At 45.7% G+C, this 18,238-nt stretch overlaps 1 protein-coding gene across 7 annotated transcripts; it reads left to right on the forward strand.

Annotated features, from left to right (window-relative positions):
• Positions 1–372: 372 nt before the first annotated feature.
• On the forward strand, positions 373–15,990 carry LOC149358977 (somatostatin receptor type 5-like). Of its 7 annotated transcripts, XM_089568949.1 has the most exons (4): positions 373–596; positions 3,201–3,269; positions 11,874–11,959; positions 14,542–15,990. In XM_089568949.1, the coding sequence occupies exon 4, from the start codon at positions 14,599–14,601 to the stop codon at positions 15,601–15,603; it is 1,005 nt and encodes a 334-aa protein (XP_089425075.1). In that variant the 5' UTR covers positions 373–596; positions 3,201–3,269; positions 11,874–11,959; positions 14,542–14,598; the 3' UTR covers positions 15,604–15,990. The 7 variants fall into 7 exon arrangements, with proteins under 7 accessions (XP_089425075.1, XP_089425076.1, XP_089425074.1 ...); XM_089568950.1 differs by lacking the exon at positions 11,874–11,959; XM_089568948.1 differs by lacking the exon at positions 3,201–3,269.
• Positions 15,991–18,238: the final 2,248 nt, after the last annotated feature.

Consider the following 18,238-nt stretch of genomic DNA (forward strand, 5'->3'; position numbering starts at 1 on the left):
TCATTAGCCGCCTTTCTTATCGACACCCAGGACATCGGCTCCTTCGCCTGCCACTAGAGGGCGTGGCGAACGCATGTCGAATACGGGGCCAAGGCAAAGCCGTCTAGGTGGCTTTGGCCAAGGTCGCCCGTCCGAATATTGCGCTGCACTCAATTTACGCTGCTTTACGGGAAGCGTCCATTCTCAGGCGAACGCTGGTTTGTCGTCGTCTTCTTTCCCGCGCTCTCCCTTTCCCTTCCTCACTCCCTTTCTTCAGTTTTCGGCGCATTGTTCTAGCGCGTGACGTCACACAGAGGGAGAGGAGATAAACAGGTTGTAGAGCGGAGGAGAAGAAAGTGAAGAACGGAGGGGGAGAGTGGCGGGCCCGCCGTGCTGGAGTGGGCGCGCTCTGTCGGTGCGGCTGGCGCGCTTCGCACTCGGGGTATTCGATGCGCACCAGGCGGCCAGAGCCCGGATTGCCGAACGCGCTCACCTACAAGGAGGCATGCGATGCTGGCTGCACTTTTCCCACTGTGTGGTGCTTCGCCTTTCCACATTTGACAGCTAGCAGTGTACGGTGACCTGACCATGCTTCAGTTTCCAACGACTACTGCCCGGTAAGGCTTCCGGGCTTTTTGCTTCTCATTAGAAGTGTTCATTGTCTTGCGGTCTTCAAGAATGCGGAACTAACAAAGGAATATTTACGCTCAGTCGTGAGCCCATTTTTCGCCTTTGTCTTGTTTTTCCAACTTAAAGCAGTTTCTCTTATTTAGGATTATTTAGGACCGTAGGATCATCCTCAAACTTAGGAATTTCCGTTAGCAGTTCAAGTTACTGTGATGACTAGCAATGGCTGCATAAGGATGAATTCATGGCCATCTCGAACGGAGCTTGATGTTCGCACGAAGTGCAATATCGAGAAATGCACAGTAGATTTGTGAGAAAGAAAATAATTACTGTTAAGGTTTGCAGTTAACATAGAATTTCATGAATAGCTGCACGGGCATTTAAACAGTGGCTAAAAATAGATTAATGTACATGGTCAGAGAGGTAGTCCTAAGTGATAATTCTCCGACCTGCTACTCTGCACTCGATAATGGAGAGAGCGGAAATAAGAGGGATGAAATGTTTCACACCGTGTCGTCACTGTGTGCACTGGTTGTCGTTGTCAATTAATGTACATCTGCTGGTAGTTAAACCAGATAGTTGGACTAGTTAGTGGTTCCAATTCGCAATCTTGAACCACAGTAAAAGTATGTGCCCTGTGCGCTGCTGTTCTACGTTTCGGTATATTACGCTGTTGCTCCGTTTTGAAAACCAGTGAGTTGGCCTTGGTCAACGGTCTGCCGTCGTCGTTCAGCTCCGACACCCTATGCCAATATTTCCCTGCAAAGAAGGTTGAATGGTGCAGTGTTTTTAACTTCAAGGCATCGGGCGGTTTATTTCTTCCAGTCTGGTTCACGCACGTTGTGCACAGAAGTACTGATATCTAGAATAACCGATTGCGTGCAGCAGTATTCTGGAATAAACGATATAGCAGGCAGAGAAATAAAAGCAGGTACTGTGGCTTTCATTACAAAAATAAAAATAGAGACAGTAGAAGGGCAGATTAGACATGTTAATGATACAAGATGCACTCGCATGTTAATTGGCCGTACATGTAGTATCGGCAGCACTTCTGAATAAATGGCTGCGAATATTTCGTTCGCTGATGTGTTGCACCAGTCAATAACGAAACGCACCGTGACCGGAAGTTAATTAACCCAGCTTATTTACCATTTGCTCTGAAACTTGGCAAATTTTTCTTCAAATCTCAGAAAGATGTGCAGACAAATCAAGAAGCAGTCAGGAGGAGTCTTCGAGCCAGTTTGCCAACCGCAGCCACGCCTCCAGATTTAGTTTCAGGCGTCCTGAACACGACAGTCGTAATGTAACTGACAATTTAATTATGACAGTGACCTAACCTCGAAGGAGAGCTCACGAGGCATGCTGTAACGCAAACCCAACATGCAGGAGCAGAGGATTTCAAAATTTTATGCACGGCGAAAAGGAATAGCATTAATACGCATAGCTCTTGTCGCATCATTCATTTGATGTTATGTGGTACCTAGGCTGTTTATGTACACATGTGTATGCATATATATACGTATTTATGTATGCGTTAATGCTTGTGTCACACAAATACAGTTATATGTTCACGTACAAATCTCGCACAATCCGTTCGAATTAACAAGCTAGATTCTTTCTATACTAAGCGATTTAATATTAGGCAGGTACCTCTCTGGCACCTTTAGGAACAGTTTTGACGGGAATGACAATTGACTTCAGAGGTGAAACGAAGGCAAAGGTACTTTTAAACGCTGTGTCAGCCCTAACAGGAAAATAATCCAGTTAAATCAAAGGATAGAGAAAACTTACCAGAGCATAATGTTAACCCAAGTGTTGCGAGATTTTAACTGCATTTTCTTCAAGCAAGTTCTGGCGCACTATGGACATACGCCCACCGCCGTTAAGACGACATTCTTCCTGACCACCATCTTAGTTTTAATTTCCGTATCGTATGGTCCGCTTCTTTGCAAATAAACATCCATCTGTTCTGTCGGGAAACTGTTCATTTTTCAAAAGAATTTAAGGCTTAATGTCTTTTCGGAACAGTCAGGCCACCGGGCTACTTTTTGTTTACCGCAGTGTTACCTGAAGCATTGCTTTTTTTTCTCTTTTTGCTCCATACTTCGAATGGGATGTTATGAAAATTGGTATCAGTTACGATCTGACTTCTAACTTCGCCTCAACGATGATAAGCATCCCTGAATTTAAGCCGCCAGTACTTCAAACACGTCTACCACCTGCGCCTATGTTGCTTGAATTATTCATGAAAAGACTTCTGAAAAACTGACTCCTTTCGCGCGCCTAAAGGAAAAATGGTGTGCGTGACATAAATGCCCAATGCGCGTTTAAGAAGCACGTCATATATATATGCACTTCTTTTTTCTCATTTGTACTTTCTGGCTACTCTATAAGCTGACGTCTTTTAAACTGGTAAAATTCCTTTGGGTACGTCCTCTCCGCCTTTTTTCCCTTTACTTTTCTTCGCTCTCTCTCATAGTCCACCCTCAGCGGCTAAACAAACAGCAGCTGCACTATAGCTGAATGCAGTGAAAATACACCATTTTCATTTTTTCGTTTCTTTCTTTTTTTTTCCCTGCTCCCTCTGTTGTTAGGTCAAGATTCTTTTCCCCCTTGCCCTCGCGACCAGGAGGAGAGACAAGTTCCCGCATTTCTCAACGAAGGTAGCCCAGCCACGCTCGCTGTGCGCGCGCGCGCGCGCGCGCGCGCGCACACACACACGCGCGCGCGCGCGCGCGCACACACACACACACACACACACACACACACACACACACACACACACACACACACACACACACACACACACACACACACACACACACACACACACACACACACACACACACACACACACACACACACACACACACACACACACACACACACACACACACACACACACACACACACACACACACACACACACACACACACACACACACACACACACACACACACACACACACACACACACACACACACACACACACACACACACACACACACACACACACACACACACACACACACACACACACACACACACACACACACACACACACACACACACACACACACACACACACACACACACACACACACACACACACACACACACACACACACACACACACACACACACACACACACACACACACACACACACACACACACACACACACACACACACACACACACACACACACACACACACACACACACACACACACACACACACACACACACACACACACACACACACACACACACACACACACACACACACACACACACACACACACACACACACACACACACACACACACACACACACACACACACACACACACACACACACACACACACACACACACACACACACACACACACACACACACACACACACACACACACACACACACACACACACACACACACACACACACACACACACACACACACACACACACACACACACACACACACACACACACACACACACACACACACACACACACACACACACACACACACACACACACACACACACACACACACACACACACACACACACACACACACACACACACACACACACACACACACACACACACACACACACACACACACACACACACACACACACACACACACACACACACACACACACACACACACACACACACACACACACACACACACACACACTGAGAGCTCAAACTTACCCAATGTACAGGGCTGTGTTGAAGGTATTTCAGCCTTTATAACAATGTTACCTACTATTACCTACTTACCTACTTACAGCTAGGTTGAGAGAAGGTAGGAAGATATGATTCTTAGCACAGATGGAAATGACAAGTATCGATGAAGTGTCTTTGTCCGCTATCCAACGTTTCTAAGAGGACTTGTATTCATCTTTGCAATGTGTAAATCAATGAAGGGGTTAAATAGGGCTTTCATTCTCAGGAGGAATGCCGGTGAGGGATGCGACGGGGGTGCCCCTGACACCATTCTTGGTATTTTTGAAAATATTGGCTGTTGTTAATTAGAAGCGAAACGCTCCTCACTGTCCGTTCCTCCATGGAGCGAAGGCTCTGTTAAACCCCTGCTAGTGATGAGCATATTGCCAATACGAAGGCGAGTGCGCTCGTCGAAACGCTGGTTAATGAACAGCAGCTCTTCCTCGACCTTTGTTAATTCAGTTCTATACTGCTTACAGCAAGGTTATTTTCACGATTCACACGTATGCGGCATTTTTGAGTCTGGGCGTGGACCTTTTAAATGTCAAGAGATCCTTTTTGCAGAGCAACTTGACATTTTGGTCTCTAAACAAAGCCCGATAGTCGTTAATTTTGTTTCTTGTTCAGAAAGTGCTTCAGAACGCGAATGCATTTAGAATGGTGCAAAATCAATAGCTGCTATAAGGAACGCCATACGAGGTCTGTTAGAAAAGTATCCGAGTTTATTTTTTTTTTCGAACACCTGATGGATATGAGACAAGCGCGCTTGCATCAGGCGACCTTGAACCTTCATGCGCATGCATGAATTTTTTCCCGCCTGCCGATAGCGTCAGTCGCTGGGAAGCAGCGTTTGAGTGAGGCAGTGTGCAGTGCTCTCGTCGGTTTTTTATTGCAAGGAAAATGGCGGAGTGAAAGGAGCAGCGCTACTGCAACATATTTTGCCATAAACTTGGCGACAGCCGAGTGGAAACCATTCGAAATATTCAGACGGCTTTCGGTGAAGATGCTATGAGCAGCACACAGTTTAAGCAGTGTTACGATTGTTTTAAAGATGACCGCACATCGGTGGAGAACGAGCCAAGCTCCAATCGGCCACCAACATGCCAAAATGACCAGGTCATTGCCGAACTGAACGCTATGGTGATGCGGGACTGTCGCGTGACTATCCGAGAAATTGAGGAAGAGGTGGACATGAGCAATTTCTCCGCACATTCCATTATCACCGAAGATTTGGCCATGGAGAGAGTTGCGGCGAAATTCGTGCCGAAGCTGCTCACGGTGGAGCAAAAGCAGCTTCGTGTTGAAGTCTCACAGGACATGCTGGATTCTGCAAACAGTGACCCCGACTTCATCAACATCATAATCACTAGTGACGAGTCTTGGGTGTACAGGTACGACCCGGAAACCAGATCCCAGTCGTCAGAGTGGAAGCATTCCACGTCACCAAGACTTAAGAAGGCCCGCCAATTGCGCAGTAAATGTGAAAGTGATGCTGACTGCTTTCTTTGACACCCTCTGTGTGGCAGACCACGAGTACGCACTCTACAGGGTCAAACAATGACCAAAGAGTACTACAGGGATGTCCTCCGTTGCCTACGTGATGCTGTGCGGCGCAAGAACCCGGAGCTGAGGTCAACAGGAAATTGGCGCACCCATCGCGCCAATGCTCCTGCACATTCCTCGCACTCGAATCAGATTTTTTGGTGAAAAACCAGACTCCTGTAGTTCAACAGACTCCTTACTGTCCTGATATGGCCCCTGCGATTTCTGGCTGGTTCCCAAAATCAAAAGGCCATTGAAAGGAGCGCGATTTCAGACAAGGAAGAACATTATGGCTGCAACGACAGCTGAGCTAAACTCCATTCCGAAAAGGGCCTTTTCGGAATACTTCCCACAATGGCATCACCGCTGAGAGAAGCGTGTGGAGTCCCAAGTAGACTACTTTAAAGATGACTAGGTTTGCAACGCTCCAGTTATGCAAGATTTTTTTCAACGGCCAAAGGTCGGATACTTTTCTAACAGACCTCGTATAGCGTATGCGAGACTCCTGTTTATATATGGCTACCTGTGCGCTCTAGAGCATGCATCGAAACACTGCTTCGCAAGAGTTTTTGAGTTTTTTGTTCTCCAACGATATGCATAAAGCGTGTCGCCTTTTCTTGTGCGTGTAACAACGTTTCGCATTGAGCCAAGTTTCTCCGGAATCACCTTAAGAGGCGTCAGCACTTCAGGTAGTAACAAAAGTGGTATGAACACTGCAAGGATTCTAACTACCGATATTAGCACTATACGAGGTGGGAATTTCAGTGACATCGATGCAATTACGTAGAGCTTTTGGTTTGTTTATGTAAAGCGGCTACATGGGCTCGTGGTGCTTGAACTCACAGGGACCATAACTGGGCTTCTGTGTACCGAAACTTAGGTAAGTCATGCGCAGTGACTACGAGGTTTCATGAACCAAGCGGCAAGGTAGCCCAACTATGTATACAAGCGCAATGTTATCTGCAATACGACGCGCTTTACGGTAACCCGCGCCCGCCGCAAAGGAGCTGATGTTTTTTCATTAGCTCTGGGTTGCGGGTGAGCCGACATCTCGGCCATGCACTCGACCGCGACGCAAGGATGTTTGCCCAAGCGCAACCTCCGCGTGTTGACAGGCACTTTATCAACGGAGTCCAGGCACAAGGTAAACGCGGCGTAGCGCTTAGGCAAACAACACTTCCTAACAGGTGTTTTCCGACTGCAGCGACCCATATTGAGAAGCGGGGGTGTGAATTATGGGGAACGAAAACATAACTATGGCGTGAATTTTCCCCGTGGATTATGTTTTACGGAGTAGTGGGAATGATCATTTGCGCTGTCGCGATCATAGGCGTGAACATGAAATATGAAAGGTGGATGCTTTGCACGTGAACACAGAGATTAAATCATGCCCACATGTCTCTGAAGCCTGCTGGTGTGTAAAAGTTGCAGAGCAAGTGTATTTTTGCCAGTACTCTCAAGGGCACATTACGCTTTTATGAACAAGATGTCAGCAATTCGACGTTTGAAGTGATATCGCTGTATCGAGCGATGATAGAAACCTTTGAAGCAGACAAACGCGCTGGCAGATTATGGCAAGTGCGCACGAGCTTTGATAATGGCCGATATTTTCGCGCTTAGCAATAACTATTCTCATCAGGCGACTTTTGAAAGTCTTCTCCGATTTAACGCAGTTTCTAATTTAGTGAAGTAATTCTGAACGCTTTTTAATTGTGTTAGAACGGAATTGACCTGAATAGTTTTGCCACCTTTGCAACTAACGTGCGAGCACCGGTTTGCTCATTGGTAGAAATTTTGGAATAGTGTTGAAGTCTCATTTATAGTCAGGCATAGTATGCTTAACCCTTTAACTCTGAGTGTTGCGAATTCACAACGTACTGTCTGCATGTCGTGTCCTCACTGAATGGAACTGGCCCACAAAAATCGATGTCAACAGTTTATCAGTAGCCAGCTCTTTCTCCCCATTATGTTTGGAGACAATTTCAGAAAGGTGCGTGAAGAAAAAGGGGAGACGAAGTTGCGACTTTCAGCCAGCGTTCAACAACTTATTCTCTCATCTAGTTTCTGACAACGTTTTTTGAAAAAAAAAAAAAACAGGAAGAGGACGACATTTGTTGGATAAATAATTGCTTACTGTCTGTGGGCCTTCCAGTTTGTTAGAGGCAATCGAGTTAACTTTTATACAAATAATAATCCCACTACGATAGCGATCTCTGAAAATTTTGCGGCGCTAATAAACTTCTTATGCTTGCTTTTAAATTGGGGTGTCATTAGCTAGCAATGCTGTGGTGATAAATTTAGTTTTTGATTCCTATGAAATATGGGCACAAAAGTGTTCAGATAATATTCAACCTCAAAGCAAATATTACTTGCTATTCGTATGCGCTTAAATAATGCGCTAGCCACGGCGAAAAAAAAAAAAGAGGAGGCTGTCATTGCGTCACATATCCGTGTACATTGAAGCTGCATCCTTCTATGCAGTGTAAGAAGAAAAACAGACTCAAAGATTTAGTAAGAGCTTTCATTCCGGTGTGCAAAAGATTGAGGAAAATCAGGAGCAAGAAAGAGAAAATTAAGAGAAATATGACGGGCGTCGCGTTTCAGTCGGGAGCAGAAACTGTGACGAAATACCCAGCTCCCCACCCGACCGGTTTCCATAATTGGATGCCTTCCAGGGGCACGTGCGCAGATTCGCGTCAAAGCTAGTATTCTTTAGGCTCTTACCGAGTGCCAGCCAATGGCATGGTACGCGCATTCAACGCACGTATCCGGAAGCCGGGGCTTCATAGCCTAGCTCAGGGGCTTAATAGGTGATAAAAGAGGGATTCTTAACAGATCCCTTATGTGCGGCGAAGAGCATTACTATCTCGTAATGGTACTCGTGGATTCCCGGAGGAAATGCTCAGAGAACTGGTTCAGTGCCAGTGCTAGAGCTCATAGTATTCACGGCATCACCAATGCCACAGCATCACCACCTAAGGGGAAGCGGCGTTGCGCACACCAACTTTTCGAGGTCAGTTTATTGTGTGCAACTTGCATTTTTTTATTAGTTTGTGTTTGGCGTCATGGTTAGCTTCGAAACTTTTATTCTGCAAAGAGACATGTTCATGTTGAATCATGTTGACAAAATCATGCTGAATGATTCGACAGTGATCATTCACCGGATTCGACAGTGTCGAATCATTCCCTAAAATTCGTCGCACACTGACCATGACAAATGTTTTCCTGAAAATTTTATGGAGCCTTGCACAACAAGGTCCTTTGTACGTACTACTGGGAGTGTACTTAAAGGCTCAACCAATACGCGTGTCTCTATTTGAATACTTGCAACAGCATCGCGGTAGTTCTTCGAGTCTTCTGACACGCTCTAGGACCTAGTAGCGACAGAAGCCTTACGCCAGCTTGAGAGCAAGATTTAGCAAGGTGTTTATCCAGGACGTCCTACACTGCAAGCTGATTTCTTATTCTGACGACACGAGAACAGAGGCGCCAGAAGCTCGGAGAACGTAGACACCAGAAGAACTTCTGGTGTCTCAGTTCTCCGAGCCGTCTCTCGTGTGTTTGCGCAGTAGAACATGATGGGTACCTAGCACATAGAAATTCGCGTTTGTTTCACCATTCGTTTCGCCTTGTTTTTCGGCTAGTTTCGGCGTCAGTTAACTTTGCATCGGTTTAGGACGATGTTCCTCTAAGATTGCCCAGGATAAAAAATAAAAGCATGTCGCACTTAACCGGCAGTCAGCAGAACGCTGCTAGTGGGTCGAATCCGTGTACTTCCACTCCGTACGCCAACTCGGAAAAACCGCCAGCAAGGCAGCGCGTATCCGCAAGCCAGACACGCGCAAGCAAGCAAGCGCGTCTTGTCTTTCCTTACACATATCACTAGCAGGCAGGCGTATAGCGCGGCTCTTGTTTCTGGACGGCGCGGCAAGATGCGTGAGTACCGCTGCAGCGTTTCTTACCTCATCGTAACCGTCCGAGAGTGCTTTTCTTGCCTATTACTTACTTCTCGTCTTGTTTGGGCTTTGCAAGGGGGGGGGGGGGGGGGGGGGGGTGAAGTCGTTTTGTCTTCCTCCGCTACCGCCGAGCCCATATACATTACCCATGCGCCACACTCGCCTCTTTGGGGCAGTGTTCGCTTTGTGTTAGGACGAGGTCGTTGAATTCGTGCGCCAAGAGCAGGTTGGAAATAGTTTGCATCAAGAGATCGACTTCCTTCTGTTTATTCTTGTTATCTCTTATTCCGGCACCTCCACATGCTTGTCTTCTTGCCCCCCCCCACCCCCTATTCTATTGCCCACCTTCCTCTTTTGCTCGCTTTGTGTATGCTTCGATGGGCCGCCGACCTGTCTTGTATAGAGCTCTTTTCGCTTCACTTGCTTCTTCTCCATTTTAGCGCAGTGCCACGCGCACGAACCGCTATGGGTCGCGTCGCAAAGAGCGTGCAGTACCGGGAACACCGGAATGGCTTGCTAGCCGCCCAGGGGCCGAATTCAGAAAGCCCTTTGCTCAAAAAGCTGATTCGCGATTGGTTGACGCCAGATGCGTAGGACAATCAAGGTGGCCGAACCAGACAATGACATGTCTTCTTTACGGGCGGATGGCATTAATTCGGCCCCCGATTGGCTGGCACACTCCCTGTGGCTCCCACAGCGCTGCACGGATTTAGCGAGACGGAGTACAGGACAAACGAGAGCGAGAGGCCTCTACGAAAAATAAATCCCGAGGCCGGAGGGATTTGGCTAAGGACGAAAAGCACAAATGAGGCAGGTGTGCAGGCAGACCGATGCAAGTGAAAAGAGGTGTTTAGGGAGTAGAAACAGGTGTTCAGTTTCGTAACATTGGTAATTTAAAGGCTGGTAAGATATATCGAAGGAGGAAGAATGAGAGCGCGAACACCAAAAAAGGGCAGCTTCACGAAACCAGCATCTAAAGAAGAAGAAAAAAAAGTTTTTGAAAATCGCTGCCTTGATTGAAAGCGACGTGTTTTCAGTTTAAACAATTATCGAATACAAAAAAAAAAAAGATGAACCGAAAATGATGCTGGGAAATACGAAGTGTACCAGTGTTGAAACAAGGTGGTGCTTAACAATCGCGTGAGAAATACATGACAAGTGCCGGTTTTTGCGAACCTGTTCAGACGGGCCTTCGCTTACGCTCCTGCGGTTTCACAGAGCGACTTTCGGGTTCTAAATTTTCCACCAGAAACAAAATTTGGGGTACACGTGTCTTATTGTATGTTCACAATGACAGCTGCTGCCACAGTTGACAAAGCGCAGATTGCGCGCACACATGCACACAAACACGCGCACGTACAGACGCATACACATGCAGAACCAAACGAACAAACGCGACGTTTAGTACACGAGAGATGTTTACATGTGAGAGTTTGTTTTCAGAGAGCGAGTATTTCGAGTGGCGAAGCCTTTTAGCCTTGTATTTAAGCGTTTTATTCTTTTCTATGAACATTCCGCTCCCGTCTCTGCGGGTCTCAGTGCGTTATATCTTCGTCTGTCTTGAGAGTTGCGTATATTTATTCTTCACTGACCTCTCAGTTGAGGAAAACAAGTTTGAGTTGTGGCTCAGCTATGGTATGCACCGGTGTTTTTCCACTTGTTGGCCCTTCTTCATTTGCGGGGTTATCGTACGAAAATTTTCCCTCGATTCTGCGAAGCGCATACGCCCTTAGCAGCCGGACAGCTCAGTCTACCCATATTGCGGCAAGCATATGCAGGCCCTCTTTCCTGTGGTTACTACTCTTCAGACCGGAGAGAAATCACCACTCGATGCGTATTGTTCTCGTATCATTGATAAGCAGTGTACTTAACCTGATTGCTATAACAGCGAATTCGGGTGGCATATGTTGACTGAAATCACGCACGTGCTAAGGAACTCCGAACGGGAGCAATCGCACTGTAAAGGTATTCAATGCTCCGTGTCCAAGTAGCAGGCGCATCTAACTTATTGTTATTTTTTTCACAGAGTCGAGCAACACACTGATTGCAGGCAAAGTTGCTCTCTTGCCTACATAAAATTTTTGAAAACTTCGACGGGAGAAAATTCACTTTGTAAGTATCATGTGAAATGTAACAAATATTTTTATTTTTGTCGCGTTTTATGATTAGAAAGCCAGTGCATCATTGGCAAATTTTCACACTGGCATGCCTTCGTGGTGCAGGGTTCTGGCTTTCCGAAAAAATAATGCTTACGAACCGGCTGAGTCCGAACCCTCTCCCCTACTTTCAGAGAGGCATGAAGTGAGAACGGAGAAAAATGAATCTCCAAAAAATCTGAGGAGCGTTTCACCTCAGCTGCGGAACGGCACAAATAGCGTTGGCTTATACAGAGTACTTTTGCCGTTTGGCTGAGTTTCGACATGACTTGAAAAGTACAGCGCAGCCAAAGACGAGCACAGAAGAAAGATAAGAGACAGAGATGTCCCTTTCCTTTCCTTATCTTGGGTTGCTCCATATATTTGGGGTGAAATTTTGGCGAGTGTATCTGCCAGCCATTCGCGGTTTTTTTTCTTCATTTTAGTGTCCCAGTCTTATTTTAGCCTTAGCCTTTAGTCGCGGAGTTAATTCTCTCACAAAATAGATCAACGAAAAGTTTGTGCGTCTTTCTTACTGCAGTTCGGCAGCTTTCCTATCAGGTCGACTATGAAGTGCTTCCTTTTCACTCTTTTTGTTGTGAAAGAGAACACCCAGTATTTTTTTTGTTTTTAGAGTGAAACACATACCTGGCACTCATTTTCTTTTTAAGGAAATCACCCCCTCGGACTTCGTCCTGCGGAAATCAGTGCCCGATTGACGAGTTGACTTCAAAGCTGAAACATTTCCTCATAGTATATAACCCTTGTGGAATCGGGGTGGTGGACAAAGGCACTTGCACCCATGTGGCGAAACACTTAGGTGGATGGCTGATGCTTGCGTCGATCTTACGACAATCAAAAGCAGAGTCGGATGACGGTAGAGGCCGTCAATACTACTGTGCCCTAGGACCAGCTCGGATACGAATAACCACCATTACAAAATTTGTATCAGAATCTTTTTCTGCGTGCAAAGTTACAAATCTCCTCGCTGCCAGATTAATAATGCGAGAGCATTAGATGACGCATCGACGTGAAAGCCCAGCATCGCTCAAAAAGTGGCGTTGTTACAAAGCTCGCGATTGGTCAAATGGTATGACGTCATCGAAGCCGAGAAAATATGAAATGTTAACCAGTAACAGTCAGCACTAGTACTTACAATGGCACCAACTATAAAATAATGGGAATAAAATGGGAGTGGAATTGAAACGCCTTCGCATTACTCGCACGTAAGCGCCTTAAAGGCATTAATAAATGCATTGCTATTTAAGTGCTCCCGGTAATTTTTATTTTGTCTTCGCTGCCAAAACGAAGCGCCGCCACTTCGGCTACAAAACCTTGTGCATGATAGCAAACAAAGAGCCAGAAATATAAATTTCTCTGCATCATGCCCTAATCCGAATTTGCCATTTTAAGCGCTTTATTTGGAGGCCAAGGAATTGCGGTATGCATGTGCACCTGCCGCAGTCACAAAGCGGCTGTGGCGGAACATGACGTCACGGCTCGATTAAAGGTCAGCCGGCGCGTCTCGGTGGAGGATAAACAGAAAAACGCTAGTTCACTTTCGCAAGCTAAAGTGCCTCTGGTGGTTGAAATAATTCATAATCCCTTTAAATCCGATCGTCTCTCGCCACATTTCAAAAGAGTTAACTGTTCCATTTGGTTTTCTGACATCACATTAATCTTGTTATGCTCAAAGGACAGGACAACGAGTAGAAAGAAGCGCCCATGTTCGCATTCTTTCTACTTGTCCGGTCCTTTGGGATAAATAAGGGAATGTGTCGTAAAATATTTGTGTGCTGCTTGGTCAAGTTTTTTCCTTTATGGCTTTTGTGTGTATGTGTGCGTGCGTGCGTAATAAAAAAAGTCTTTTCTTTAGTCGCAACTGTCCAACAAAAATTGTTGACACCTGATCTATAGAGCAGTGTCGCGAAGCGTAGAGAAATTAGAGGAGTTCATGGGGAAGGGAAAAAAGGCTGTAAGAAAGGGGCATGCGTCATTTCGGATCAGGCAGGTGATTTGGTGGGATACCAGAGACGTTCGAAAACAAACAGCATTTCAATAAAATCTGCTCCGTCACAACAATGTTACAGTAACACAGCTAGCAAGTTAGAGAAGCATGCACTCTTCTTTTGTCAGGGTCGTCCGACACGTGTGGAAAAACTTTCGAGGGCTTTCATCCAAAACACAATGCCTGAATTGTATCTAAGCTATACTTAAGCTACTACAAAATGAAAACTCAGAATCACTTAAGCCCCTGTGCGTTTCTCGCCTTCATGGTAACGTGATGAAAATGTTTTCGGGGGAACGTGTACACAATCAAAAACGTCTGTTTACTTTGATGAACGGGTTTATGGGATTTCAGGAGTCAATCAATGGCTTTAAAATCTGCTCTTTTTGAAATCAACACAAGAAGATGCACTGCGAGGGAGGATTTGTCATAGAAAAGAGAACAGATGCTTTATCGTTTGGGATTTTAGAGATCTTATCCGGGTAGTCCGTAATCAATCAAGGTTAAGGCTGCAATCACAGTTTTGTGTTTTTTTTTTCTGTTTCTCGCAGAGTCGCTCGGGACTCTCGACGCGTGGGCGAGATGACTGAGAACGACCTGGAGACTCGATGCGACGCGCTCTTCACAGGCGGACCTCCTTCCCGCTGAGTATGGAGGCCAACCGGACGATCTGCAACGTCGCCAAGTACAATGCCAGCATCATAATCTGGGTGTCCGCCGTACAGTGTTCCCTCGCTGTAGTGGCTGTCTTCGGTAACCTCCTGGTCATCCTGTCTGTGTTCCGTTGTGCGCGCCTCCGAACAATCACCAACTACTTTGTGCTGAGCCTCGCCTGTGCCGATTTGTTGGTCGCCCTGAACGTCCCCTTTTACGATGCCTTCTACTTCATAGAGCGAATGTCATGCCGCCGGAGACTCTGTTTCTTCCGGTACTGGTTCGCCACCTACTCGACGGCCTGCTCCACTTTCAGCCACCTGGGCGTCGCCGTGGACCGCTACGTATCCGTGGTACACGGCATATCGTACCATCGCCTCATGAGGTATCGGATGGCAGTCGGTTACATTGTGTTTGTATGGATCTTCTTCCTACTGTTCAGCCTGCTGCCCTATATGGGCATCGGCGATATCAAGGACTACCCTCTGGGCTCGGACGTCATACCGGTCGTCTGCGATCTCAGCTACGTCTACTCGCGTGTCTACATTCTGGTCACGGCCGGCATCTCGAGCATTGGCACGATTGGGACACTTGCCCTGTACTACTTCGTGTTCCGGGCCTCTCTGAAGCATATGAAGGCGGTGGCCTCGAACAGTGACGCCCATCACCGGGTGCGGCAAGAGGTCAGGACAGCGTGCACCATGGCCATGGTGCTGGCTGTGTGCATCCTGGGATACGTGCCCTATTCAGTGATCATACTAATCCCATTTTTCGTCGGGCCGAACGTTAACTTGGCGGTCAACGTTAAGCCCTACGTCATCTGTCTGTTCTTCGGAAAGTCTGCTCTGAACCCTGTGATTTACGGCTGGAAGGCGAAGGACTTCAGAGCCGCGTTCCGGGAAATCTTGTGCCCGCGTAAACAGAACTGTACGAGGCAAACAAGAGAAAACAACATTTAATCCCACATCAAAATCACGTGGTGTTGTGCAGTTAGGACTGGTGACTGCAGCGTTGAGTGATTGCCCCTAGCAAGAGTGTGGAAAGGATATAAGAGAACACACTGTTTTGTTGCCGTGGTTCGAAGTAGAAGTCTATTCTCTGTATGCCCATTAAAATTAGGAATGCGTTTGAAACTGAGAAGGAGAGCGGGTACACTTCATTATCATGGAGATTTGAATGTTTCTACTTAAGCGGTTTGTCGAAAGTTCACCCCTGTATAAACATATATAGAACAAAAGCGTAGTGTCACACTATGACGTATTGTTTAGTTACACGTTCAGCTGCTGTTAGATGTTCTTCGCCAGCTGTACCTTGGACCAAATAAAGTAAATTTATTTATTCACAGTTGAGTAGTGTTACGTTGTGCCTTGTGAAAATGACATGCTACAGAAATGACATATACTGAGCCAGATATTAAAGACCAGGCATATTCTTTACCTCGTGTTTGTTCTCGTAGGCAGTTCCTGCGGTCGCGTGTGATGACAGTACATCTCGGTGACTACACAGTGACCTACCCACAACGACGAAAGCCGCATACGTGAAGCCAACATAGTAAGTAATGATTTGTCGGTGTACTTATAGCGGTAAGGGACAATGCAAAAACAATTTTATCTCACATGCGCGAGACGTTAGTTTCACCTTAAATGGGAAGTTGTGTTTGACGGAGATGCGCAGTGTACATACGCCGCTAGAATACCCAGGAAGAAAAACTGAGGTAAAGTAAAAATTTTCATGGCAAATAACGAGTATCAAAAGCTTTAGTTTTATACTAATAGATTCCATACGTGGTCCGAAATGAAGGCTTGCCGTTTGGCCAAGTTTTGAAAGCGAAGAGAAGAAAGCGCTGCCTCATTTCAAGTGCTCTTACATCATTGTTTATAGGCGCTTTACCTATGTTATCAGCAATCTTGAGAAGTTCATTTAATTGCGCAAGTGATGAGACAATCTGATGGCCTGAAAACACGAGGAGATTGAATTTTCCGAATTGCAGACAATAGAGTCCACTCTATGTTTGGAATTCCCTCTCAGGGCCAAGGGGTCTCCCTTTTAATCGTTTTTAAAACAATTTGGCAAAACGGCATTCTACCAAAAGATAGAAAAATTTCCACGGTCTGCGTCATTTCCAAACAGGATAAATGGCCGGACTACTTTATTAACCTGAGGCTGACCTTTTTAATGTCACGCGTCAGCAGTGTTATGATAAACATGACCCACAAACGATAAGAACGACACTTATAGCACTTGAGCTGCTGTCTTTTTATTTAAAGTCAATGTTCGTTGAATGGGACGGTAAACTGTATACCCAAAAAGCGGGTGTTTGCGTTGGATCTAGAGTGGCACCAGTGATTAGCGATATTTTTTTGTCCTTTGTTGATCGTGGCATCCAGGAAAATCTGTCTGGATTGGCGTCACGCATTTTTCGTTACGTCGATGACTTCTTAATTTTTGTAGAAAAAACTAACTTTTCTAGGAGCATGACTGATGTACTAAAAGTATTTAAAGAAAATGCTTTAGGTCTCGAGTTTACCACTGAGGTCACGGTCGGTAGCAAGCTGCAATTTTTAGATCTGAGTTTGAAGGTGGAGACGGGACACGCCTGTTGGGAATATCGTCCAAGGATGGGAAAACCGCTGTTAAATTATAAATCGCATCATTCGAAAACGGTTAAAACAGGAATTGTTGTCTCATCTCTTTCGTCCTCATTATCAAAATCTTGTATCCATATGGCAACCAATAGCTTCAATGAACAAGTTAAAAGGTTAAAGGAAGCTGGATACCCGGATGGTGTTATGTTATTGGGCTGTAACAAGGTAGCTAGAAAGCTTAAGAATCCATATTTGGTGCCTAGTCCGGGAAAAAAGAAGGAAAGAAAAAAGTTTGCCATTCTCCCTTATGTACATCGCCTGTCACATAATCTTAAAAATGTGGCAAACCGGTATGGCGTAGGGTTGGTTTTTTCCGCACCCAAGAAACTTAAAAAGGTTTGTGCTGTTTTGGAAAAAAAGGCTGAGCAACGACAAGAATCTGAAACAACTTGTGGGGTTAAGCACGAAACAATGTATGTGCCATGCGCAGAAGAGGTAGTTTACAAAATCCCAATGTCATGCGGACAAATATATATCGGGCAGACGGGGCGTTGCATCAATACACGTTTGAAAGAGCATGCAAATAATCTGGAAGCTAACAAATCTAATAATCTAGTTGACCATGTTCGAGACTGCCAATCTTGTTTTCCTTCATTGCCTTACTGTGATATCCTCTACAAACACCCGTCCCGATTAACACGTGAGATTATGGAAGCATATCACATGAGAAAAAAACAAGGTTATGCGTCAGTAAGCCATCTATTACATTATATCACAGTGAGGTTGCATATCTTGATGCCACGTAGAAACATGGGTTGTGTTTACTAGCTGATAAGTTGGCCACTTTTTCTATAAAATGTACTACTTTCCTTGAATAAAATTTCAGTTGTGAGTCAGCGCTTGTCCTGTGTCTTCTTCTAATTTGTCTGCGTCGGTTGCGCTGTTGGCATTCATTATAGCAACGCTAGCTGCTACAAGTTCCAAGCTCAACACTGGCATTCGAAAGCAT

Source organism: Amblyomma mixtum, chromosome 2 (assembly GCF_055824585.1).
Source record: "Amblyomma mixtum isolate Tamu chromosome 2, ASM5582458v1, whole genome shotgun sequence".
NCBI lineage: Eukaryota > Metazoa > Arthropoda > Arachnida > Ixodida > Ixodidae > Amblyomma > Amblyomma mixtum.

Excerpts from the sequence above, each read along its gene's own strand:
- LOC149358977 (XM_089568949.1), top strand. The coding sequence starts at position 14,599 with ATGCGACGCGCTCTTCACAGGCGGACCTCCTTCCCGCTGAGTATGGAG.